The sequence below is a fragment of the Podarcis vaucheri genome (genome assembly GCF_965113315.1).
Source record: "Podarcis vaucheri genome assembly, chromosome: 7".
Classification (NCBI taxonomy): domain Eukaryota; kingdom Metazoa; phylum Chordata; class Lepidosauria; order Squamata; family Lacertidae; genus Podarcis; species Podarcis vaucheri.
The window spans coordinates 87,159,873-87,186,804 of NC_138765.1; the positions used below are offsets into that span (position 1 = coordinate 87,159,873).

At 44.5% G+C, this 26,932-nt stretch overlaps 1 protein-coding gene across 2 annotated transcripts; it reads left to right on the forward strand.

The window, feature by feature from the left end:
- Nucleotides 1-130: 130 nt before the first annotated feature.
- On the forward strand, nucleotides 131-26,175 carry ANXA4 (annexin A4). Of its 2 annotated transcripts, none has more exons than XM_082230469.1 (13): nucleotides 131-148; nucleotides 9,462-9,504; nucleotides 10,548-10,635; nucleotides 12,091-12,185; nucleotides 13,808-13,921; nucleotides 14,874-14,964; nucleotides 15,200-15,279; nucleotides 15,842-15,898; nucleotides 16,229-16,322; nucleotides 18,794-18,889; nucleotides 22,278-22,336; nucleotides 22,476-22,598; nucleotides 23,275-26,175. In XM_082230469.1, the coding sequence occupies exons 2-13, from the start codon at nucleotides 9,502-9,504 to the stop codon at nucleotides 23,332-23,334; spliced, it is 960 nt and encodes a 319-aa protein (XP_082086595.1). In that variant the 5' UTR covers nucleotides 131-148; nucleotides 9,462-9,501; the 3' UTR covers nucleotides 23,335-26,175. The 2 variants fall into 2 exon arrangements, with proteins under 2 accessions (XP_082086595.1, XP_082086596.1); XM_082230470.1 differs by lacking the exon at nucleotides 131-148 and adding an exon at nucleotides 508-530.
- The last annotated feature ends 757 nt before the right edge of the window (nucleotides 26,176-26,932 follow it).

Here is a 26,932-nt window from a genome sequence, read left to right on the forward strand (position 1 = left end):
GGCTTCCCCGCCGAGCTGAAACCCGAGCCGCTCGCCTCAGCCGCCTCCCGGGCGGCGTCCGCCCCTTCCAAGGGCGGGTTTTCCGTGCCTATGAAAAGGCGAGGCGGCGCTCGGCTTCGGCAGCGGCGCGGACTCGGCAGGCGGGCAGGTGAGGCGAGGCGAGGCGGGCGGGTCTGTGCCACTTCTGGGGCTGCGGAGGCCTCGAGGGCGCGGCGTGTTCCGTAGAGAGCGGGCCCTTGCCAGCCTGGCGGTGCCTGGGCGCCGGCCTCCTTCCCCTCGCCCGCGGGCCGGCTGCTGGGCCGGCGGGGAGCGGGCGCTGCCACCCTGGGGACCCGAGCGAGGGCTCGCCTCAGTTTCCCTGGCCTGGCGCGGGCAGAGTGCCTCTGAGCGCGGGCAGAGTGCCGCTTGCCTTCCGCTTAGGGCGCGGCGGGCGGAGAGAGGCCCAAAGTCCGGGCACCGTCTCGGGAGGGGGGCGCCTGAACTTTTCCGCTGCGGTGCAGAAATGGACTGCTGCCTGCTAGGCCTCGCAAGTTAGTTAATAATAATAAAAAATAATATAGTGAAATCTGCCTATCGCCCTTCATCCGTAGATCTTAGGGCGGTTCACAGAATAAAAATACAGGATAAAAACCAAGAAACTAATATTAAGGACAAGATAAAAGCATACCAATACTATGGGCATAGCTGGGGGGGGTAGGGAGGGGCAGTTGCCACCCCAGTCAATGAAATTTAATCAAAATACATAGCAAACTGAGGTTCTGCCCCCGCCCCAACAAAAGGCCTCCCCCTGGTAACAAAAATCCTGGCTACACCCATGCTCCTCTCCTCCCCACCACAGCTCATTTTGAAAACTTGAAAAAAATAGCTATTTTTCCCATGCTGCCATATCTGTTTCTGGAAGTGTGGCTGTATGATCTGGGGTTCTGAAACAGGGCTTCCCAAACATGTGTCTCCAGCTGTTGATGGACTAAAATTTGCATCGTCCTGGACTTCTGGTCCTGTTAGATAGGGATGAGGGGACTTGCAGTTCAAAAACAGCTGGAGAACCGGGTTTGGGAAACCCTGCCGTAAAGTGTAATGTGGGGTGCTAGGCTGTCCCCCATCGCCTTATTTGCGGTTGTCATTTAGGGTCAAATTGCATTTCCATGAACATGACAGTTTTGATGGGAGAAAAATATTGTAGGTCTTGAAGGTGATAATATTTGGGGGTCTTGAAGTTCACGGAGATAGGATGTGGCGTAGATCAAGACTTCTTTGGGGGTTCAGGGATGTTTTGTTTTCTGACTGAACTGCAGTTTGACATTTTGTGCAGGTAAGTGGCATGCTGTTGTTATGAAATAAGCAGACAGAGTAACTTGTGGAAAGCTGAAATATAAATCAACCTGTAATAATAATAGAATGAGGAGGAAGTTTGCCCCCACACCCTGTTCTAATATCGTTACCAGAGGGGGGGAAGCAGTTGTTGGATAATAGAAAGATATAGAAGCCCCATTTACCCTAGTCTAGACAGTCTACATGTGCTGGTATCTACTCCCTATTTTGCCTTTAAGGGGAATTTAAGGGATTTCTTTTTTGAAAAGCGGTTAGCTCTCGGCCTCTTCCTCCAGTCTCGTGAAACAAAACCTGACTAGGAAGCAGATATGTTTTTACTCTGGTGCATGTGGATATATGATGCCAGTGTGCTGTTCCTCACCTCAGGATCTGCTGACCAGCATCCCTCACCTAAGAGTGTGTGGAGGGCAGTCCTACTCCAAAGGAAAAGCAGCCTCAGGGCCAAGATCCAGCACCACTCTCCTGACATTTGCTCCTGATCATAATTGTAATTCAAAACATCTGTAGGGCATCAGGTTTGGGAAAGCTGGTTTGGACTGGGAATTGCTTCAAACTGTGGTGTGCAGGTAGGAGAGAGGTTTTTATGTCTGGGTTTGGGGGTGGGTGCCTGCATGATGGGGAGGTGAATTTCACTCATATCTTCTTGCTCCGTTCAGTTTAAAAAATCACAGGCACACATGTCTCTGTTTGGTTACCATGAGACACACTGGTTTGGTCCTGAGAACAGAGGTCCCCCTCCAGCCACAGGTTGTTTGCGCCTCTTTTTGTTCTTTGTATGAACAGGCCACACCTGGGTTCTTAAAGCTTGATTCAGTGTTCTTGTTTGAAGGGTAAAGGTGTCTCATTTAACATGCTAGTTTGATAATTGCAGGATAATAAAGCCGAATAATGATATTCTAATTGGTGCTGCAACAAGAACCAGTTAAACAAGTCCATCAATTTCTGTATTAAGAGCCAGGAGCTGAAGTTGGTGTTTCCTAAGCTGTTCTAGCTTGTACTTTGGGAATTGCTTGGGCTAAAGTAGCATTTTTGACCTGCTTCTTATCACCATGCTAAAAACTCTGTCACAAGAGAAGCTGATTTCTCTCATTTGAGTGAACTATGAAAATTAAGCAGATGTGCACAATCCCCTATGCTGTGACTTATCTTTTTTTGCATAACTTATTCTGCTTCTGGGAGTTGTACAAAGGAGCCATAATGAGTAGCCTGCTCCAGCCTGAACTACAACTCCCATCAGCTCCTACTAGTGCTGCTGTTGAGAGCTGGAGAAGTTTTAGTCCAAGCTGGTAGATACCAAGTTGAGGAAGGTTGATATTAGGCATTGAAACCTCCCTTCTCCCTCCTTACTAATGAAAACCATATTCCACAGTTTCTGTGGCTTCTGAGATTTCGCCAGGTGTGGTGCATAGACACCTCACAACCATAAACAGCCCTTTGAAAAGGAGGGGCAGATTTAGGCATTTTGGCAGATTTGCAGCATGCATTGCTGCTCTGGCTTCTAAAAGCCTTTCCAGAGGATTGTTTTACTGTACATTCAATAGCATGGGTGCTTGTCTGATGGTTTCCAAAGGACTTTGCTCCAGCTAGTGTTGTTTTGGTCTGGCTGGTACATTTGAGTACGTGTGGGATGACTTCCATCAAGCAGTGTCCTACTGGGACAGGAGTTGGGGAAACTTTTAAGTTCCTAGTCTTTAAAAGGTGATGCTTGCTCTTAGGATTTGGAAACTTTTTCCCACCCCTACTCCAGAATTGGTAGCTAGTTTTCTTTGCATGGGGCTAAATAGATGAAAGAGTCACAATGCAATCAGGTTTTGTTCCACTCTAAGATTTTGTTATAATTAGTTTTCCATGGTTGGGTAGATTAGAAAACATGTCCAGAGCTTGTAGGGAGGCCTTTGCCAAGGGGAGTCTGTTTGAGAAGACTTAAAGAAAGGAATTGAGAACAAAGCTCTGATTAACTTGGGATTGTTCTGCTTGAATTTTGAGCGCCTTGTCTTATTAGTTATTCATTTATTGTGCTTTTCTCCTGCCTTACATCCTGCACTTGCCCAGGGCAGAAATGCAGACATTGACAACCAAATAAAACAGCCATATAAAAATAATATCCTCTAAAAGCACATTGCTTGGTAAAGAAGAATGTGAACAGTTAAAGCATTGTATTTATTTCATAAAATTTGTACTATGCTTGATTGTAAACAGAACTACACTCAAAGTGGTTTACAAATAAAATCAATAAGATTTAACAGTGATGTAAGACCTTCAAAAAGCTAAAACAACAATAGACTAAAAAAAGATTAAAACTCACATCAGCTTTCTAAGTATCTGTCTAAACAAAAATGTTTTCAGCAGGCACCCAAAATAATACAATGAAGGTGCCTGCCTGATGTAAATAGGTGAAGCATTTCAAAGTGTAGGTGCTACCACAGTATAAAATCGAGAGCTTGCAAATGTGTTTTATGTGGCACCTGTAACTATGCGAGTTCTTCAGATAGAGGCCATCAAGTAGACGTAGATGGGGTAAGGTGATTCTCGCAGATAAACTGGCCCCAAGTTGAATTTACAACCAGCAGGAAAGAAGCAAAGACCAAACCAAATGCTAAATGGGCAGTCGTTTATTTTTTCGCTTCTTTTTGTTCTTCTGGCTATTTCGTAGAGGCGAGAGAAGAACTGAACACATACCCCCAAATTAGCTCTGAGGGTTCCCACAACTTTCTGCAGCAGATTTGATACAGGGATTCAACCCATAATTTTTATTATTTTACTTTATTTTACTAAATCCCCAACCTTTCTGCCCAAAATGTATTTCAGAGGTAGATGTTCTCATTGGGGTAACACAGTGGAGTTGACCTATCCAGTCCAGCATCCTGTTCTCACAATCGCCAACGAGATGCCCCAGTGGGAAACCCGTAAGCAGGACCAGAGCTCAAGAACTCTCCCTCCTTCTGTGGTTTCCAGCAACGGGTGTTCAGAAGCATCCTTGCCTCCAACTGTGGAGGGAGAGCATAGCTATCATGTCTAGTAACCATTGATAGCCCTCTCCTCCATGAACTTGTTAATCCTCTTTTAAAGCCACGGAGGTTTGTGGCCATCTCTGCTTCTTGTGGGAATGAGTTCCATTGATTCTACCCTGCATGAATAAGGACTTTCTTTTGTCAGTCCTGAACCTTCCATCACTCAGCTGGTGGACGTCCACAAGTTCAGGATTCAGAACCATTGGCAAAGACAGCAAGTTCTCCACTCAGCATATAATAGATTTATGGAAATCAGTGCCACGTGGGAGTGCCAGCTTCCAAGCCAGCCTCTGTATTTGTGCCTTTTAACTTCAATTTGATGTGCACTGACATTTGTAGGGGATGATCTCATTTCCATGGGGTGAAATGGCTTCTTCTGCAGGTCCAGCTGATGTTGAAGGCACTGCTAGGGGGTGAAATGGTGTTAGGAAACCCGGGCGGACCTTTTCTGGTTAGTTGGTAACCTTTGCCATTATTTGATGTTGTGACGCCACTGACTTAGATTTAAAAAATAAAAATTAGGCAACCCTAGATTTGCAGTGGCAACTAGATTTGCAAAGTGAATCTCACCGTCAGTGTCTCCTACAGAACTAAAAGCAGGAAGTAGAGATTTGAATGAATAAACCTTGTTATGCTTGTAGCTGGCAAATGAAAACCATCCGCTCAAGGAAAGTTGCTGACCTTGTTTTTCCTAATGAAATGTAGCAGAGGGGCAGAGCAGTCAATGCGGCTTTGATGTTGTGTTTTCCACTGCTGTGCATGGGGCATGCAAAACGGATGAAAATGATTCTAAATGATTATGATATCCTATGCTGCTTATTTGACTATGCCTCATGGCAAATAAACCAAGAGTAAATCATTACATTTACACATCTGTAGAGCTCTTTGGGATACTTTGTTTTCTAGCTTTTTTATTTCCTTGAGGGATAAGCTGGGGAGTGGGTGCAACTAATTATTAAGACTACTAAGAGAAATTAGAAGGGGGAAATCCTGTACTTGACTTCTGCCAGCAATGATATAGCATCATAGAACTATAGAGTTGGAAGGGACCCAGGGGTCATCTCGTCCAACCTCCTGCAATCACAGCTGAAGAATCCCTGACAGATGGCAATCCAAGCTCAGTTTAAAAACCTCAAATGAAGAAGTGTCCATCACCTTCCATCGGAGTCCCTTGCACTATCGAGCATCTCTTGCTGTCAGACAGTTCTTCCTAATTTTTAGTTGGAATCTCCTTCCTTGTCATTTAAATCCATTGGTTTGGGTCCTCCCCACTGGAGAAGCAGAAAACTAGCTTGTTCCATCTTCTATGATTCCATGAGGTCAAATTACCTCTCCTACAATCCATTGCAGTTAATGTTAGCAGGAGGTGGGTGGGTGGAAGCTCCAACTGAAGCCAATGAGAGCTTTTTTCCGCCAATGCTATTTGCAGCTTTGGAAGAGGAGAGTTTTTCATAAGGATCAGAGCTGGAGAATGGAGGGAATAAGGTTCCTCTCTTAATTTCTACCTCTTCGGCCTAGTATTACCTAGTGATTTCTAACTACACCATAAAAGTGGTAGATAGTTTGGGCCCCAGCTACTAATTTATTACCACACCCTTTTCTTGAAGAACTCTTGAGGAGAGCTGGGTTCTGAAGTAGACTGAAAACCAGGCAGTTTACAAGGCCTGTGGTTTGTCTCTGGAACTTTTTTTTTTTTTTAGCTGTGGGTTTGGGTACAGAAACTGGAATCTGAACGTTATGTTGCAAGATGTACAGCGCAATCCAACCCATGTCTACTCAGAAACAAGCCCTTGGAATCGTAGCTTTGCCACAGTTGCAAAATGTGTCATCTGGTTAGTTCCCTCTTAGAATCCACCAGATCTTTACTTTTTAAAAAATCCACGTATTGTTTTGTGAAAGAGAGTTTGGTTTCCCAGGAAGCTGCTTCTCCGATGTGAGTCCTTATTTACATCAGGAGATGTGCCTGGTAGTTCAGTGAAACATGTCTTGCATGTTCATAAGACGAGCTCTGCTGTTGGTTAGTCATAGTAGTCAACTTATTTGTATACAGCATCACACCCAAATACATCTGTGCTCAAAGAGGGCCACATATGAAATGGTGCAAGTAAAGTTGCATAATAACTACACTTAATTAAATAATAATAATCTCACTTTAACATAACACTTAAGAGAAGCAACGAGTGACAACTCATTTAACGTACATCAAAATTGAAGTTTGGCAATAGGCCAGTTGACAGTACCCAAGAAGTTTATGCCTCAACCCCAAAAGTCATAAATTCTGCTCATGGTTCCACTGGGAGCAGCTATATTAAGTAAGAGCTGTTTGACAGTGGAACGAACTGCCTCAGAAGTGGTTGGAGCCTTTTTAAACACTAGAACTCATGGACATCCAAATAAAGCTGCATGTTGGAAGTTTCAGGACAGATAGAAGAAAGGACCTCTTCATGTAGCACAGTTGCTTACTCCCACAGGAGGCAGTGACGGCCACCAACTTGAGTGGCTCTAGAAGAGGATTAGACTAATTCTTGGAGGAGAGGACTGTTGATGGTTCTTAGCCATCCCAGTACGTTTCTGAGCACAATTCACAAAGTTTTGGTGCTGACCTTTAAAGCCCTAAATGGCCTTGGTCCAGTATACCTGAAGGAGCGTCTCCACCTCCATCGTTCTGCCCGGACACTGAGGTCCAGCACCGAGGGCCTTCTGGCGGTTCCCTCCCTGCGAGAAGCCAAGTTACAGGGAACCAGGCAGAGGGCCTTCTCAGTAGTGGCGCCCGCCCTGTGGAACGCCCTTCCAGCAGATGTCAAAGAAATAAACAACTACCTGACATTTAGAAGACATCTGAAGGCAGCCCTGTTCAGGGAAGCTTTTAATGTTTGACGGACTACTGAATTTAAATATTTTGTTGGAAGCTGCCCAGAGTGGCTGGGGAAACCCAGCCAGATGGACGGGGTATAAATAAATTATTCTTATTCTTATTGCCATGATGGCTATGCTCCGCCTCCACATTTGGAGGCATCAATGCTCCTAAACACCAGGTCCTGGAAACCACAAGAGTGACGAGTGCTCCTATGCTTGGATCCTGTTTGCAGGTTTCCCTTGGGGGCATCTGGTTGGCCACTGTGAGAACAGGGTGCTGGACTAGCTGGGCCATTGGCCTGATCCAGAGTCTGTTCCTATGTCTGTGTTACTGGAACCTGGGCTTGGGGTTAAGCTCTCTCCTTAAACATGAGCTGTAACCAAAAAACCCCACACAGCCTGGCTTTGGAGAAGAGAGACTGGAAAACCATGTGCTTGCAAACCATTTCAGTTCCACATTACTCTGGTTTTGCTTTTACTGGGGGGGAGGAAGACTTAAAACAGTCTGAGTCAAAGCTTTGTTTGAAGAGCTGAGTTTTGAAGCAGGCTTTGCCTGGTTCTTCCAGACTAAAAAACCATGCTCCCTGTTTCCTTGGCAGCTTGACATGACTGAGGCACAAATCTGGGAATGAGGATAAAAAGTGCCTGTTTAAAAGCTTCATCTTTTGCGTATGACAAATTTAAATATTAGATTTGCCTCGTGTTTGTGGAAGGTGCAATACCACACATGTGTATATTTGCATTTTGTATTTTCCTAGATTTGTGAAGCCTGCTCAGACCAAGCCTCTTCAGACAGCATGAGTGGTGCTGTTGCTGTGGATTCTGCTGGCTGAGTGGGCTGTCTCTTCTGGGGAACTCTTGAATCAGTAGTATCCCTGCAGTCAGTTTGGTGCTCCACCAGAAATTTGCACCTATTATCCACAATTTGGCTTTTGCCCACTCCCTCAGTCATTAGAGTGGCCCTATATCTGACATCACACATGGCTGGCCACCACTGGAGTGATTTGTTCATTCATTTGATCTGGCACAAACCACTTGTTTCCGGAACACAGTTTCCTGCTTACGGGTTTCTCACAGGAATCTTGGTGGCCACTGTGAGAACAAGATGCTAGCTAGACTAGATGGGCCCCCAGTAGCCAGACTCTTCTTAAGTTAATTTGTGCTTTCTTCTGTCATGTGCCCTGTTCTGGGACAGGCAAGGCTGGTAGAAAAATCCATCAAAGCACTTCAAGTCCAGAGGTTGCTCTGTGGTGCCAGATCTCTGCTTCACATCAAGATGAGTTTTGTCATTGTTTGCTTCTTCAACCAGGTTTGTCTCCCAACACAGCTTACAATTAAAATGCCCACAAACTTTCACTTATAATAGGGGCATGTGGGGCTGTGTGGGGCCACCTCTTCGGACACAGCCCAGGTTCAAGTCCATTCCGGGGTTTGTGCTGATGCTAAAGATGCCAGCACAGTAAAAGAGGATTTCCACTGATTGCAGAATCTCTGGTTCATAGCAGTTAAGAACATGAGAAGATCCTGCTGGATCTAGTCCAGCATCCTGTTGTCACAGTGGCCAACCAGATGCCTCAATGGGAAGCCCACAAGCAAGACCCAAGTACAAGAGCAACTCTCCCCTCCTGTCTTTTTCAGCAACTGTTACTCAGAAGCAGTGTTGCCTCTGGCTATGGAGGCAGAGCATAGCCATTGTGGCTAGTAGCCTTCAATAGCCCTCTCCTTCATGAACTTGTCCCTTAAAGCCATCCAGATTGGTGACCATCACGGCCTCCTGTGGGAGTGAGTTTCATAGAAAAATCATACGTTGCATGGAAAAGTACTTATTATTATCTGACCCGAACCTTCCAACATTCAGTTTCATTGGACATCCATGAGTTCTAGTGTGATGAAAAAAGGGGGACGGACATGTCTCTGTCTGCTTTCTGTATGCCATGCATCATTTTATAAATTTCTATCATGTCACCTCTTGCCTTTTCTCTAAACTAGATTGCATTTGAGGAGTTTTAACTGAGAACAGGCTGTGCAGAACTGCCCCATGCACGCTAGAAAATCTTAGGATTTTGTTGTAGTTTAGTTTTGAGGCGTATGTGGTGGGGGTAGGAAAGGATGTGTCTAGATGTTTGCCCCCCAGGTAGACAGGGTTGTTCCTCTCCAGTACTGGGTGGTACCAGGTGGCTTAGCAGCCCTTCTCTCCCATTCCAGGAGAGCACTGCTTTTGAAGTCAAATATTATCTAAATCACCTCTTCTTTTTATTGCAGATAATCATTGGCTTGGGAAATTCCAGACCAGGTGGCTGTCATGGTGAGTGATTCCTGTTTCCACAGCATGTACCAAGCTGTGCCCGGTACGCTCTGAGCCCAATAAACAGGGCCGTTGTTCTGTGACATTGAGTTGGGGAAATAAAACAGACGGTAGACTCACTCTTATCAGAGCAAGAATTATATGATAGTGCCATGGGAAGGTTCCAACAGAGCTGACAGTTGGCAACAGAAAGGTCAGGGCTGCTGGGTCCTCATAAATCCTCTTCTGCAGCCTTCGCCAACCTAGTGCCCTCCCAGTGTTGTTGGACCAAAACTCCCAAAAGCCCCAGCCAGTGTGCTGGGAGGGCACCAGGTTGGCAAAGGCTGTTCTACGTATCATAATTCCCCACTTCTGTCCTGTGGGAACTTAACCTATATGTGCTTTTGTAGGGGGAGGAGTCAGACCCCACACTCTTTTGGTTAGGTAAACAAGACAAGAGACTATTTATTGCATTTTCATCCCACCTATCCTCCATGGAGCTCAAGGTGGTATACATCCTCATTTTATCCTCACTTCAACCCTGTGAGGTGGGGTAGCTGAGAGATTGTGAATGGCTTAAAATCACCCATAGAGCTTCATGGCTGAGGAGGTCCTGACTAGCTCCTTAGCCAACACTCCAACCACTTCACCACACTGGCTCTCTTATACCAAATTAAGATTATTGGTTCATAGAGTCCAGCATACCTTACCTTGAGTTGTGATAGTTTCCTTAAGCTTTCAGGCAGGGATCTTTCCACCACCTGAGATCTTCCTTTAACTGGAGATTGAATTTAGGATCTTCCACCTACTCTGTGTGTTCTCTAGCATTGAGCTGCAGCTTTCCTAATCTCTACTGGAATTTGGTGTTGCCCACTGGCAACAGGTAAGCAACAGACATAATAGCCACCATTCTGAAGAAATATAGCACACCTCACAATCTCTGTGCTTTTGCTACTATGGCTTTCAATGAGCTATTTGGAGCCCAGCTGAGTTATTTGGAGCCACAACCACTGGTATATCCCTTTTTGTGATGGCATTTAACAGCTGATATTCTTTGGCTTTAGGAAGGAAACCGGGGAACTATCAAAGGAGCTTCCAACTTCAGGGCAGACGAGGATGCCCAGAAACTTCGTAAGGCCATGAAGGGACTAGGTGAGTCTCTGCCCCCCCTCTCTCTGATGGGATGGGGAACTTCAAGACCAGGCATTAGAAACCAGTGGCCCTCCAGACCTCTCTGTCTGGCCCTTGGGGCTTTCCACAGACCACAGCTCTCGCCAGCCTTGCTCTGTACCCTTCCTGATGCTTTTGCCTGCCTGGAGTGTGTCATTGGCTTGTGACAATTACCTCTTGCTTGCGTGAATGGAGGTAGGTATATATTGATATAAGTCTCTCACTTTTACATTGTGGCTGGAATGCTTTTGCCTCCACAAGGGAATGCAGCCCTTGAGCTGGAAAGTGTTCTGTGTCTCTCATGAAACACTCATTATTTTTCTTCTGTCTCAGGTCAGTGGTTCTGCAGGCTTTGGGCTAATAGCCATGGGATTTAAACAGTTTTAACAGAGCAAGCCATTAGTTCTGTATCAAAGGCTGTCAAAATGGCCTTGGTTATCTTGCATCTATGTACTGTATACATAAAAAGAAATTATCCCTAGAGAATGGTCCGTCTAGCATGGTCGCTGTCTACTCTGGTTGCCATTGGCTCTCCAGGGTATTGTGCAGTGGTCTTCCTTTCTTTGATGCTCAGTCCTTTTAACAAGAGGCGTGATGGATTAGACCTGGATCCTTCTGCATGCAAAGCACTCACTCTAGCACAGAGCATTCACATCTGCCACTCAGTTCTACAGATTAGAGTTGCGGTGGAAAGGCAGGAATTGCCTGCCAAGCTGTGTCCCCTCCACCAGAATTTTGGACCCCATTGTGCCGTAAGGAGAGTCTAGAAACAGTCAAGGTGCATCACACCAAAGACATAGGTGGACTTGCAGGTGACTTCCAGGAAGGTGGCCAAGCCACACCCTTAAAGAAGAGTCTTATTTATCATTGAGGCTCTCAAAACTGAAAGTGTCCTTTTTTAAAAAAATAAACTGAACCACTGGGGTTCAAGGAGGACTAGAGAATAGCTTATTCATAGCTCCACAGAAGATATGTGTGATTTCATAGAAATCTGTATCCTAATGGATCTAGGACATGACAGCTGCAACTTGGTATAGAAAAAAAGAAGAGAGGAAATTTAATTGCCAAATGCCCTAATAACCTGGCAGCAATGTATCTTCCCTATTTAATGACTAGTGTTTTCCCATTGGAAGAGAGCACAGCTGGGGTTCCCAATAGCTCCCTTGGTGGTCTTGCACAACCTCACCCCACTAGTCTCTATATTGACCCATGCTCAGTCCCCTTCATTCACATCCACCTTCTTAGGCTGCACGTGCATCAATGTGTAAACTAGTGGATGTGCATGTGTGTCTGTGAGCATATTTACACTTCTAGAGATAATTGCTGCTTCCCAGCTTCCCAGTAGTTACCATGGTAAATTGATGTCATTGTCTCTCCACCCCCACGTGGGTTTTCTTGCTTGAATTTCAAATAAGTTGGTTGCTTTTCTTGCCTCAGGTACAGATGAAGATGCCATTATTGACATTTTGGTTAACAGGAATTTGGCCCAACGGCAGGATATTAAGATAGCCTACAAATCCACTATTGGGCGGGTAGGTACATTGAATAGGAACTATGTAGTTCCTTGGTTCTCTCTTCTCCCTGCTCCCCACCTCTAGTTTTTGAGATTTTAGAAGTTTTATAGTTTAAAATCTGTCATGGCAAGTATTATTATTTTTTTGTACTGATCAGCCTATAATACTTCACCTGCCCAAATGACAGATCTGTGTCCTCCCTTGACTCTGCTTCCCCCTCAGTGGCGTAGCGTGGGTTGTCAGCACCCGGGGCAGGGCAAGTAATTTGCGCCCCCTAACCCATAGATTTGTGCCCCCTAACCCGTGGATTTGCGCCCCCTAACCCCAACCCCCAGATGTTGCGCCCGGTGCGGCCGGCCCCCCTGCACCCCCCATGCTACGCCACTGTTCCCCCTCACCTGTGGTTTCCCCAGCTTTTAAATAGCCACTCACTTAGTCACCTATGATGAATAGGAATACTTTTCAAGCAACCAGAAAAAGCATGATTTCTTTCTCTTCCCCAGTCCTCTGCACGCTTATTTTATTTTAAATCATTTTAAATCCCAATATCACAAAAAAGTCAGTAAAATCAAAGACACAATAAACTGCTCCAGTACTGAAGAAAAACAAGTTCTGCAGTTGAAAGTGTATACAGAAGAGGAACCTGCTAACGAGTCTTCAGGCTGGCAGTCCAAAAATGTGATGGAGCGGAAAGGTCATTTTTGTTCTTTAGCTGACTACAGATCAAGCGAGGGGGTGGTCAAACAGACCTCATCCTGGTAGGGAGTTCCACAGTCTGAGCATGAACACTTAAAAGACCTTCTCTTCTGCTTGGGGTCCAGGGAAAATGGCAGGCTCATACAGCCACATAGGCCTAGCGCAGTTGGAAGTCAGCAGGCAGGCTAGTTAAAAACGTATCTAATTTGGGGGAATTTATTTGCAAGGCTAGGCTGAATGTTGGACAGCAGAGCAAGGGTTAAGTGTCTCATCAGCTGTGTATGTGCTCTGGGGCCTTTGGCCTTTGGCAAGTCACACAAGTTGCAGTTTCGTTTGCCCATTTGGAAAATGGGACTATTAAAAACCTCAAGGGGAGTTTAACCTCAGAGGCCTGTAAAGCACTTATCAGATTCTAAGTATGGTGAACTATGTTTAATAAAAGTAAGTAGCAAAGGTAGCAGTGAGTGCTCATAGTTCTGAGGGCTTTGGGAGGTAATAAAGGAATATTTCAGTGATGCATACAAATGATTGATATGCATACATCAGTCACCATCCATAAAAATGAATTTACAGGTCCCCTCCATTGGCAGTGATGTTAATAATTGGCAGACGTTCTCAGCCTGTAGTACAAATATTTGTCTTAAGTAAACCTCTGTGAATCCAGACTATAAAATTCTTTGGAGTAAAACCCATTTTTTTCTTGTTTGGCTAATGACCTCAAAGCAGTATGAAACAAGCTGTTCTTGTTTTTTTGGTAAAAGAAAGAAAAGGTTGGGTTCTTCCTCCCCACTCCTGGGGGGGGGGTCACCTTATTGCATTCCTGTTAAGCCAAGTGGAGGAGCTCCACTCTCACTAACTTTTCTTACCTCTGATGTGCTTAAAAGCACATTTTCACAGTTGCTTCTCTGTGAGATATTCACCCAAAACTTGTCTTTCCCCAACAGGATTTGATTGACGACTTGAAGTCTGAGTTGAGTGGGAATTTTGAAAGGGTTATCATTGGACTGATGACACCCATCACTCTGTATGACGTGCAGGAGCTGAAAAGAGCTGTCAAGGTTTGCAAAGGCTTGTAACAGAAGCCCAAGTATGAGTGGACTCTGCCCAATAAGCATAATTCCTACAGTATTGTCATGTAAAATTGGGTGGGACGTAACTGGGGTCTGCACACAGATCATGTAACTGGAATGCACATTTTGCTGGACAGGGCCTGGTTTCCAGAGTATGTGGTACTAGGATCATGGAATCATAGAATGGTAGCCTTGGAAAAGAGACCCAACTGGTCAAATAGTCCAATCCTGTGCAATGCAGGTATCACAGCCAGGAAGGAGAGATGAGAAGGGAAACAGAACTTCCAGTGGGTTCAGATAAAACCATGTTGCAGCCAAAGAAAAGTTGCCCTGGAGCAACCTGGATGGGTCTGCTTTGGGTGTGATGAATTCCGGCTACAGGGCCCCACCACGCTGGTGTTTGATAGTGGGTGCATTCTGCAACGTGCTCTTGACACAATAATAGTGCCCTGGTGGTGGATTTATTCCTCTTTCATCTGTGCTGGGGTGCTTCCCTGTGGATCTGGACTATGGCACAACAGAAAAAGGAGAAGAATAAACCGGAATGTTTGTGGTATAAAAAGTAATCTGATTTCAGCAGATATGCTGATGTGCATTGTCTGGAAGTGAAGCAGAGAGACCACCCCAAAATATTTGCAGGCACACACCATCATCAATGTGCGATAAAAAGGGCAGAACCCTCTGAGCAGAATGAAAACCACTGTAGAATGAGCACTGCTGCATTCTCAGCCAGTGGGTACTTTCCCACCCCCCATCTTTGTGTTTCTCTAAGTTGTTGGTTTTTTTCAAAGAAAGGACTCCTTCGGGAGGTTCAACATTTAAATCCTGCCTGCATTGGGATGAGAACTCTCCCTTTCTCCCTAGTGGTCATTCTCTTCATGTTCTCTGTCTGTTTGTTTGTCTCTCTCTCTCTCTCTCTCTCTCTCTCTCTCTCTCTCAGGGGGCCGGGACAGATGAGGGCTGCCTCATAGAAATATTGGCTTCTCGTACCAACCCGGAAATCAGACGGATTAATGAAACCTACAAACATCGTGAGTATAAAGAGATGTTTGTGAGTTTCTTCCTGTGGTATTTGCTTGCGTGGGAGAACTTGGTGTTAGGATGTGCCCAGATCTGTCTAGAAATCTTCCTTCCTGAATCGGCTGCCTGAGGTAGTTACCTTGTCGTGTGGTGGGAATGAACGTGACTCTAATTTCTCAGTACTCTCTGGAGTACTTTCAGTAACCCTACCCCGCTATAGCCATTGTGTCTTGGCTTTCTTGACAGAGTATGGGGTTAGCCTTGAGGACGACATCGTCTCGGACACCTCCTCCATGCTCCGGAGAGTGCTGGTGTCTCTTTCCACTGTAAGTAATCAGATTGGCAAAGGCTGCCTTATGGCAAGCTTTCACAACCACCTCTCCCTCATTTCTTTCTTTGTCAATATTTAAGGCAGACATGCTATGAACCACTTGCATGATGCTTGTCCATTGGTTCAGAACCCCTTGGTACAGACTGTTTACATCCAAGGGCATTTTGCTGCCTTGGAATCTCCCCTCATTTAAGCTGGATACATTGGATCAGTGGTTCCCAAACTTTTTGGGACACACTTTTGGGGAGAATGAGTTCCATAGACTCATCTCCAGTGCTCCCTACCCTACCCTATAAAAAAGCATTATTCAGAATAGTGGTTTACATGACCAAAGGATGATAATAACAAAATGAAATTCAAAACAATAACAATTAATTGCACACTTATTCAAAATCCAATTAAAACTGTTTAGTTTAATTAATTCAGCAAAATTGATGAACTTGATCCAGTGATACCAGTTTTTCAAAGTCTGATAGTCATTGACACCTACAGTGCCCCGCTAGGAAATTCCCACCCCCTGCATTAGACTGAATTTAACCTATACCTCTTGTTTCCAGGGCAACAGAGATGAGAGCAGCTATGTTGATGAGGGCCTGGCCGTGCAAGATGCCCAGGTCTGTAGCTCTTTGCACTTGGGGAACAGATCTTACTGCAGAAAAATACCACATTGGGGCAGCAGCTTATATCACAGTTGCCTCCTTCAGGGGAGTGAGTTCTTCTAACCCAGGGCTATTTCTCTCTGCTGTGATTTTAAACAATGTGTGACATAAGCTCCACCTTTTTACCTACTTGGAACTTGTCTGGGCTATTGGATGCCGCAGCCAAGCTCTTGTTTAGACCTCCCTTCTCCCCTCACAGGCTCTGCTTCCCTCCCAGGTTTCCTTGTCCTTCTGCACTGACCTTTTAAAAATTGATACCTTTTTATCTGCACTTCTCATTTTCAGTGTCTGTACGAAGCTGGGGAGAAAAGGTGGGGCACTGATGAGGCCCAGTTCATGAGTATCCTGTGCTCAAGAAGCAGAAACCACCTGTTGAGGGGTAAGAGGCTGAAAATTTTGGATGGTTGTTGTACAGAGACTCCCCTTGGGCATCTGGGATGCTTTCAGAATATGTGCAAAGGGGAGGGAGCCCTTTCTCATACATATGCCAAGAGGTAGGAATTTAAAGTGTCTCTTTACCACACTTAAGTGTAGGAAATTTCATTATCATCAACCTGAGTTTATTTGTATGCTGCTTTTCCATGGTAAAACCAAGCTCAAAGAGGTTCAGAACCACACACAGACTAAAATATAACAGCATTTCAAGGTAATGCATCAACAATGACAAAACATAACACAATTTTTTAAAAAAATCACAATATCAATCAGGCAAACAAACATCTCATGTTAATAAACACTGAAACAATGTCTAACAATAAAATATAGGACATTCAGAGGCCATTTCTTAGCAATGGCAAAAGGGAAGCTAAAAAGCATGTGATTTGCCACATGACAGTTGGAGGTTTGTAGTCTAAGCAAAGGCAGTAACATGACTCTTAAGGGTGGAGCCAGCCCTGGCGTGACTTCTAAGGATGTGTAACCAGCCCTGACAGATACTCTTACTACAGTTTCCTTTTGGGACTCTTCCCAACTTAATTTCTTTCTCCTGTGGAGGAGCGTACATGAGATGCTCTTCCGGATTGCAAAATTCATACAGCATTTATGTGCTGCCATAGTGCCTTTCTTTCATGCCCATGGAAACTTGCATTGGCATGAACCCCACGGATTTCCTGGGAAGGAGATCTGTATCTTCCTGTTTTTTTGCTCCACCAGTTCTTACAGTAAGAGTTGGCTTCAAGACAAGTCTGCTGCATTTGCTTTGCTACCACCTGTTGGCGCTTGTCTTTCATTCACTCTGTGGGTTTTTAATCCTTCTCCTCCTTCTAGATAAATGAAAGTTTGTGAGCCCAGTGAGCAGTATGCAGAGCACTGTAGCTCGGAAGATGTGCAAACACAAGCAGCTTCCTGAACCTTTGAGGGCCTTTTGCATTTTTGCCTTTAAGCTCAATCCAAAAATGGATTGCCTTGGCCAAACCTTAATTAATTGATGGGGCTGTAAAGTAAGGACACGGTTTGAGACTACACTAATGTAGACTGAAAAAAGGCCAAATATGGAAGGTTGTCTTTCCTTTTAATACCTACAATATATAGAAACCTTTTATAAAAAAAACTTAAGTCCTCACACACACGGTTTTAGAACCCCCCGTGTCTGTTCAACCCAACTTGCCACTGCACAATATTTCTTTTTTCTTTTTTCTTTAATTCTTTCAACATCACAGAGATAAATTAAGTAATATATCACCAGAAGCTGGTGTTTAGGCAATACGTGCAGTTCTTATCCCAGACTACTTTTTGTACAGAAGGCAATAAATAGTTTATTAAGCAAAAAGTTTTATAATGTGAGGGGAGCTGTCTGTTTTTGTTTTTAGTTATGTACATAATGAAACATAATGTGCTATTCATTCATACATAATGTGCTATTCATTTACAAAAGAGACTTTGTGTTTCAAGCTTTGTGCCAATTTTATTATTTTTCTACAAGTGCTATTTGTCACTCTGTTCTACCAATTTGTCAGAGAAACACTAAGTTCCTCCAGAATCTTGTTGTTATGCACCTGGGTGCTAGGAGAAGAGAATTTACTAAAAGTTAAAACTGTATAAGTTAATACTGTCTCCCATAAATGGATTGAGAAGAGCCAGAGACATTTTATCCAGTAAGTGGTTTTATTTGAACAAATACTTCATCCCAGAACTGAGCCACTGAGCGACATGCCATTTTTACACCTCTATTATTGAGGCCAAGACCAATTTAAAAGGAAATTTTATCCATATTGAAATCAACACCTCTTTACTGATGCTAATCTGCCAATCAGCTTCCCATATCTCCTATAAACCATATGCTATGTCCATGTTTATTTGGATCAACATGTTATACAGTCTAGACAATAGAATCTGTTCTATCTCTTTAGCAGAGTTCAACTGTAATCCAAAGGGGAAACTGATGTGGTTTGGTGTATCAAATTTTCACAGCAGCCAAGGGATTCTGCATTCCTTGAATTGAAATTTCTACAAATCCTTTGGGAGTGGCTGAGGTTGTGTAAATAATGTCAGAGTTTGTTTAAACCTGCACTGTGGAGGAGTAGAGGGAAAATATTTCTACTGAACTGCCATTTTCTTATTTTAAAATAATCATAAGCCAAATATCAGAAACCTGGGAACTTCCCTGATGTTCTATGTTCTAGCTCATCTAAGCAGCAAAACAGAGGGCAATTTTAAGTGCTGTCGCCAGTGCTTGTCCTACTCAGAGTAAAGTCATTTAAACTGATAGACATAGCTAACTTTTGTCAATTAATTTCAGTGAGTCTACTCTTAGTAGAAATTAGTTGAATAAAATCCTAAATATGTGGGCTTCTAGATTTGGCACCTTTTTTACTTTTAATTTGCTAGTAAAACCCTCCTTCTGCTTTCCAGTGTTCGATGACTACAGGAAGATTGCTAACAAAGACATTACGGAGAGCATTCAATCTGAAATGTCAGGAGATCTTGAGGATGCCTTGTTAGCGATAGGTGAGTCATTTACTGAGCTGCTGAAATGAAACGGGGGATGGGATGGTCTTGTGGGGCAACTTGAAAGAGCTATGGAGGTGCCTTGCAATGATAGTCTTGGTTTCTGCACCCTTCTCTCAAGAAGTCCAATAAACGCTACACGAAGATTATCCAGCAGCCTGTGAGATAGGCTTGACTGAGATAGTTTGGCTCAGGTCACCCGGTGAATTTCATTGTTTATGCCCAGGATAGCTAATGCAATGCCTCCTTCCATGTGAGCCTTCAAAGCTCCTTAATATCTGCAGGGGAGACTTTTCCCCGCATTCTGGTAACAGTTTGTTCAAACGTGAGAAATCGCTTCTTTGGTCACATCCAGACTGGAACTCCCTGTCTTGGGAGGTTAATTTGCCCCCCCCCCCCACTGACCTTCCATTGTCTGCTGAAGGTGTTTTTATTCTAAAGCCTTTTGGCCTGCTGCGCTGAGGTATACAGTGGTGCCCTGCAAGACGAATGCCTCGCAAGACGAAAAACTCGCTAGACGAAAGAGTTTTCCATTTTTTTAGTCGTTCCGCAAGACGAATTTCCCTATGGGCTTGCTTCGCAAGATGAAACGTCTTGCGAGTTCTTGCGAGTTTGTTTCCTTTTTCTTAAAGCCGCTAAGCCGTTAATAGCCACTAAGCCGCTAATAGCCGTGCTTCGCAAGACGAAAAAACCGCAAGACGAAAAAACGGATTAATTTCGTCTTGCGAGGCACCACTGTATTAGTGTAAAGCTGTTTTTGTCTCCAAACTGATACTGTGGCATTTCTTTGTTTTACTGATTTCATCAATATCTGTTAGAATTTAGTATTTGCAAAGGGTCGTTGCAATAGAATGATTTATAACTCACCCCCTTTAGCAAATAATGATCTGACTTTCACGTAACCATAGCAAAAAAACAAACTATGATTTAACGTGAACAAAATTAATGCTGAACAAGTTGGAACAAATCTGGGTTACAGATCATGGTTTGTTTGGAGAGAACTAGCACTTGAGGCAAAATGGGTTCGGGCATTTTATAATATACCGTATGTATTTTAATGGATGTGTTTTTTGTGTTGTTTTAATTCTGTTAAGAGTTTAATTACTTTTAAGCAATTATCTTTTATATATTTTTAGCTTTTTGTATTTTATCTGCGTTGTTTTAATTTGTGTAAGCCGGCTTGAATCCTGATCTGGGGAAAAGGCAGGATATAAATAAATATTATAATAAAGGTAAAGGTACCCCTGACCGTTAGGTCCAGTCGCGGACGACTCTGGGGTTGCGCGCTCATCTCGCTCTATAGGCCGAGGGAGCTGGCGTTTGTCCGCAGACAGTTCTGGGTCATGTGGCCAGCATGACTAAGCCGCTTCTGGCGAACCAGAGCAGCACAAGGAAACGCCGTTTACCTTCCCGCCAGAGCGGTACCTATTTATCTACTTGCACTTGACATGCTTTTGAACTGCTAGGTGGGCAGGAGCTGGGACCAAACAATGGGAGCTCACCCTGTTGCAGGGATTCAAACTGCCTTCCACTCATCAAGCCCTAGGCTCTGTGGTTTAGACTACAGCGCCACCCATGTCCCTGTAATATAATAATAGTAAATAATAAATGGTGACCACCAAGACTCCTCGGAGCTCCTTGGACAAGCCAAACTCCTTGGAAGAAGGCAGCAGTAGAGCGAGAAGTTTGAATCAACGCTTCTGTTTCAAAATAAAACCATAGTTTTTGTTTTAAACTGTAGTTCAATGTGATGTTTGAACTTGGCCAATAATAATATCATGACTGATCAGGGATTTGAATCTATGACTTCCCAGGCCAGGTCTGACCCTCCAGCTCATAGACTCATAGAAGTGTAGAATTGGAAAGGACCCCAGGGGTCATCTAATCCAGCCCCCTGCAATGCAGGAGTCTCAAATAGATCATACATGACTGATGGTCATCCAACCTCTGCTTAAAAAGTTGGACTCCAATTCCAAGCAGTCACAGCCAGCATATGCACCGGTTGGGGATGCTGGAAGTTGTAGTCTAGCAACCTCTGGAGGGCAACAGGTTTCCCCCACCCTTATTCTAGAGAGTCCTTCATGCTTTCTCACTGGATAATGGCTGCTGATGAAGGGACTCCTATGTTGGGCAGTTTCCTCTTGGCCAAGTACAGTTGACACCACACTTTTTCTTCAAAAATGCAGGCCCTCTGTTTGCTTGAAAAACTACCATATTTTTCGCTCTATAACACGCACCCGACCATAACACGCACATAGTTTTTAGAGGAGGAAAACAAGAAAAAAAACCATTCTAAACGAAACAGTGGATGTATGATTTTTGTGGTTCATGCTGTGGCCACAGACATGTGATCTGACAGTGAGTTTGGAGTAGCCCAATGCAAAAATCCTGAGGATCCATGTGGATCCATGCTTTGTAACCAGGTTTTTACACCACTGCAGCCCCAGGCAACACTGGGTGCGTGATTTTTTTGGTGCAGGCTGTAGCCATGGACATGCTATGTGATCTGATGGTGAATTTGGGGTGACCCAGTGCAAAAATCCTGAGGATCCATGTGGATCCATGCTTTGTAACCGTGTTTTAAGTGGGGAGGGAAGGAAAAGCACTCAAGGGACAAGGAGCACGCGTGGAGTGTGTGGAGAAGGATGCTGCTAATAATGCAGAAGAGGGGTTTAAGGGGAGAAGGCTCCTCTCCTCTCCCACTTTGCTCCTTTAAAGCAAGCAGGCTCTGCTTTTCTTCCTCCTCCCCGCTCATCCCCGGCTTAGCAAGCTTAAGGCAGCCCTGTTCAGGGAAGTTTTTAACATGTGATATTTTACTGTATTTTCAGTTTTTATGGAAGCCGCCCAGAGTGGCTGGGGAGGCCCAGCCAGATGGGTGGGGTATAAATAATAAATTATTATTATATTATAATTAGCAAGCTGAAAAACTTTGCTGCTATGTAGCGAGCTGAGTGGGGAGAAGAGAGGGACAGAGAGCCTGCTTGCTTTAAAGGAACCAACCGGACAGGAGCCGCTTACACTCGTGTAAGCGGGTCCTTTCCTCTCCCGCTTTGCTCCTTTAAAGAAGCAGGTTCTCTGTCCCTCTCTCCTCCCCACTCAGCGGCTCTTCTCCCGGCTCTTCTCCCGCTTTGCTGTTTCATAGCCAGCCATGGAGGAGGGAAGGAAGGGGAACCATGGATCCTCTGCTCGCGACTGCAGCAGATCCCCCCCGCCACCCATAGGCATTCCCTCCATAACACGCACAGACATTTCCCCTTACTTTCTAGGAGGAAAAAAGTGAGTGTTATGGTGCAAAAAATACGGTATATTCCTTGATCACGAGCTTGTCTGGGTCCAGCTCTCTTTTCTAGCTTTGCTAACCTCGCTTCCTTTGTTTTTCTCCTTGCAGTAAACTGTATAAGAAATAGACATGCCTACTTTGCTGAAAGGCTGTACAAATCCATGAAGGTAAATGGGGCAGGGGAGGGAGAAAGGTTTGAATGTGCCTTGTTTGTTTGTTTGTTTGTTTGTTTGTTTGTTTGTTTGTTTGAATGCAAAAACCGAGTGACCAGTTGCTTGTTTTCTCTCCTCCCCCTCCCCCATCAAGGGTTTAGGGACAAATGACGACACCCTCATTCGAGTAATGGTCTCCCGCTGTGAGATAGACATGATAGATATCAAGGCAGAGTTCAAGCGGATGTATGGAAAATCCCTCTACTCCTTCATTAAGGTGAGCTTGCATTTTTTGTTCATTTGTTTCCCCATCCAATTCCAGCACCTTTAAATTCCCAAGTAGGCCTCAAGCCTAATGAAGCTTTGAGCTGCTCTCTCTCATTGCTGTGAGGCTTGGGCAGGAGAATTCCCTGCAGGAACAATGTCCCCAAAGAGGCTCACACTCGTGTGAGCAGCCTGGAGCAGTGTTTAATGGCCATAGCAAAGCCAGATACAAACCACCACCATCCACAATGTTGCTCTCCAGATATGTTAAACTGTAGTCTAGATCTCACATCCTCTTGAAATCAGGCGGGCACCCTGACTGCACTCTTTTCAGTGGCTGCTAAATGGTTTTTGTTTAGATAAGTAGAATGTGGGTGTATGTTTTAATCTCCTTTTAGTTTATTGTCGATTTTAAAACATTCAAAAGATAAAGTGTTGCTTTTACTGATAACTTTGTTTTCGTCTCCTTGTAAATTGCTTTGAGCTTTGCTTTTTTAGTCAAGTAGTGTATCAATTTTATGAAATAAATAAGGTAAATCTCCCATCAGTCTCTGTCAGCATGGCCTTATGGCGCTGGGGCTGATGAGAGCTGACGTCCAAAACCTCTGTTGAGCACCCGGTTGGGGGAGACTGCTTTAAACCATTAATCAGAAGCATGACTTGACAGTGGCTTCAAATTTCTCTTTCAGGGCGACACCTCAGGAGACTACAGGAAAGTCCTGCTCCTCCTTTGTGGTGGGGAAGACTAACAGCCCAAATGGCCTCTTGCCTTTTCCTGCACCCAGGCAGCACGTCTTGCCCACGCTGCCTGCAGTCTCAATCTCTTGCAGTAATCCTTTTATGCCAGTTTTGCATCATGCTAACCTAGATTTTGTGTACTATAATAGGTTTGGAAATAATTTCTCCTTGGAATCATTGGCAGATAATATACGTGTGGGGAGCTCTGAATCTTTTTTGTGCCCTGGCTTCTAAAATTGGACCTGCAAACGTGTTTGTGATTTAAACAAAAAAAACCCCCCCACAAAACCTGGCAACTCTCAAATTTCCTGCCGGTCCTCTTGACTAGGTTTCATTTGCCTATACTCCTCACTCCTGAAGGGATTGCACAGAAGGGACTGCTGACCACCTAAGTCAGCCTTCCTCACCTGGTGACCTCCAGCTGTTGCCAAACCATAACCCCCTCCATCCTTGGACGTTGACTACACACTGGTTGGAGTTGGTGGGTGTTACTCTCCAGAGGTTTTGGGCTGTATCAGGCTAGGGAATGCTAGCTTTAGTATTCTGTAGATCAGGCACATCCAACTCCCAAGAGACTGTGATCTACTCCCACTCTAAAAATACTGGCAGTGATCTACCCATTGTCAATGCCAAGAGCTGTTGAACTTTTTGGGGGGAGAGTTGCTCAGAGTTGTTGAGCTTTGTTTAGGGATTGATCAGGAGCACCACAGAGATCTCTTGCTTTGATCCTGTGATCAACCGGGAATGCCCCCGCGCTCGACTAGTAGATCATGATTGACCTGTTGGACATGCCTGCTGTAGATTTATAAATGAAACATAGGCCTTCCTTGCAGTCTGAAGTGAAACAGAGGAAACTGCCTTATATTGAGTTAGACCATTGGTCCATCTAGCTCAGCACTGTCTACACTGACTGGCAGCAACTCCCAAAGATTCCAGAGAAGAGTCTCTCCTGGAGATTCCAGGATCTGGGACCTTCTGTATGCAAAGCGGGTGCTCTGTGGCCCTTCCCCAAAGTACATCCCCCATACAACTACACCCTCATATACAGGAGGCTATGTAAGCATTGTTACTTAGTTTCACATGCCCACCAAAATCTGCCAGGAACAAATATTGCATAATGAAGGGGCAGTGCAGGATTTCATCCCTTGGCCTCACTATAACTGCTAGCAGAATGCCCTGTACAGCGGTGCCTCGCAAGACGAAAATAATCCGTTCCGCGAGTCTCTTCGTCTAGCGGTTTTTTCGTCTTGCAAAGCAACCCTATTGGCTTAGCGGCTAAAAGGCTATTAGCGGCTTAGCGGCTTAGAAAAAGGGGGGGGGGAGCGAAAAAAATCGCAAGACTCACAAGACATTTTCGTCTTACGAAGCAAGCCCATAGGGAAATTCGTCTTGCGAAGCGCATCGAAAAACGGAAAACCCTTTCGTCTAGCGGGTTTTTCGTCTTGCGAGGCATTCGTCTTGCGGGGCACCACTGTACATTGTATTTCTTACCCTAATCCCCCAGAGGCCAACCACACATTTTATTAATTTCTTAAGATTCTTGGGGTCTGGTGTTTTGAAGAGGAGCCCACGAGCCAGGTGACTTGTTCTCCTGTTGTCTTCATTTCCCCAGAATTCTTTTTGGGGCCTCAACAAATAAGGCCCCAAGGCATTCTGGGTAAATGGCAATGGCAGCAGCTGCGCTGCCTGGTGCTTGCCTTATTGGTCCGGGGCTCCCTGTAATGACCCAGCCATACCACCTTTACACAGTACCCTTTGTACACATGGCAAGGGAGACTTGCTTTTCAATCAATGTATATGGGAACTGCTGCTTGCATGAGTCGTTTTTTAAAAAAAAAATTTTATAGTAAATCTGGATATTGCCAAGTCCAGCCGCTTGTTTAGTTCCCAAAGGGGGTTGTGCCTCATTCCCATTTATGTGTAGTTGATTTCAAGAATTTTGCCCTTTTTAAGAAAATAAAGTGCTTCTGGAGGGAAATTGAGGAGGGCAGTTTCAGCTTGACTGAGGTTGTAGGGAGGTCACCTCTGTACAATGCTTTTGCCTTCCTCCCAAGTTTAGCCCCTTTGCTTTACATTTTTTAAAAAAAAAAATATGCACAATGGCTTAAAATTTCACACATGCTCTGAACAGAAAATCCGTGTCCAGAACAAAACATGTTCACAGCAAATGAATGCAATTTGGGTCCTACTCAGAATGCTAGAGCACTTATTTAAAACAAAACAATCCTCCCCTGCTGTCTTCTGTGGTGCCTTTAGAATCGCAAGTTGTAAATTGCTGTGTCTGTATATATTCTGCTGCCAAAAATGTAACACCTTTTTGTGCCTTTCCTGTGAAATGCAAAAAGTTAAACAGTCTGATACGAATTCTCAGCACCAAGAGTGATAAAGGTTGACTCTTCTGAATGTGATATAGATATGAGTGCAGGAAGCTCTGCCTTTGATTGGAGCAGAAGCATGAAAAGAAATAGTCTCCTCCGCTCTTGCACTAGAGAGCAATTCTGATCTAGGAAACAATTTATGTACAGCAGCTGGTCCAAATGTCACTCACTGCTCAGAAAGCCCTCTCATCTGTGCTTTGAAAAAAACAAAAACCTATCAGGTTGTGAGTTACTTTCGTTTCATGTTTGTGTGAATTCTATTTTGCTTCTAAAAGAGTGGGAATTGAACCTGAGATTTGAGTCAAGTTTCAGTCTTCTAAAACTAGTTCTCCTTTAGAAGACAACCCAGACTTCTGGTTAAATGGGAAACAACTGTAAAGCCATTGCAAAAAGGTGGCAGTGCAACAGGAGGTTGAAATGGCATCATGCTACTTGCTTTCCACTCTAATAAACCAAAGATGTGTTTGCTGTAAACTTTGCTTTTTTAAAAAATTGGGGTAGAAGTCTCCTGGTAAGATGGACAAGAGAAGACTGTAGGGACTGAACACGAGGCTCTGGACAAGCACCCTAGGAAAGAAATATTCTGTAGTGTCCCTTCACACACCAAAGGAATCTTGCTAAGAACCTAAGAAGAGCTGTGCTGGATCAGGCCAGTGACCCATCCTGTTCTCAGAGTAGCCAACCAGATGCCCCAACGGGAAGCCTAAAGCAGGACTGGAACATAAGAGCAATCTCCCCACCTGTGATTTCCTGCAACTAGCATTCAGAAGCATTGCTGCCTCTGACTGTCGGCTGAGCATAGCCATCAAGGCTAGTAGCCATCAATAGCCCTCTCCTCCATGAATTTGTCTAACCTTTTAAAGCCATAGGTATTGTAGTAAATGAGGGTAGCAAATGTGATTGTTTCCCAAAAACATCCCTAAAGCTGCCCGTGCCACAGCTGGTGAGGAATTGGCAAGTTTAGAATCAAGGAACGTCTCTTTCCTGGAAACTTTACGATGGCCTGGGCGTAGCAGCATCTTTGCTTGATCCCAAAAGAGAGAACAGGCTCTAGAGTCAGCTGGAGACTAGCAGCCACATCATACAAGAAAGTGGGGAGCATCAAAACACGGCAGAGAAAGATGCAGGTCTGTAAGGTTCTGGGGAGCAGCTTATGGGAATTTTATCATCTGCAACCATATTGTTTGTTAGTTCAGAGCCCTTGATAAAGGTACTCGTTTTAGAGAAGCAG

Excerpts from the sequence above, each read along its gene's own strand:
- ANXA4 (XM_082230469.1), top strand. Across the intron at positions 13,922-14,873 it reads AGCTGAAAAGAGCTGTCAAG|GGGGCCGGGACAGATGAGGG; the intron begins GTTTGCAAAGGC and ends TCTCTCTCTCAG. Across the intron at positions 15,280-15,841 it reads TGCTGGTGTCTCTTTCCACT|GGCAACAGAGATGAGAGCAG; the intron begins GTAAGTAATCAG and ends TCTTGTTTCCAG.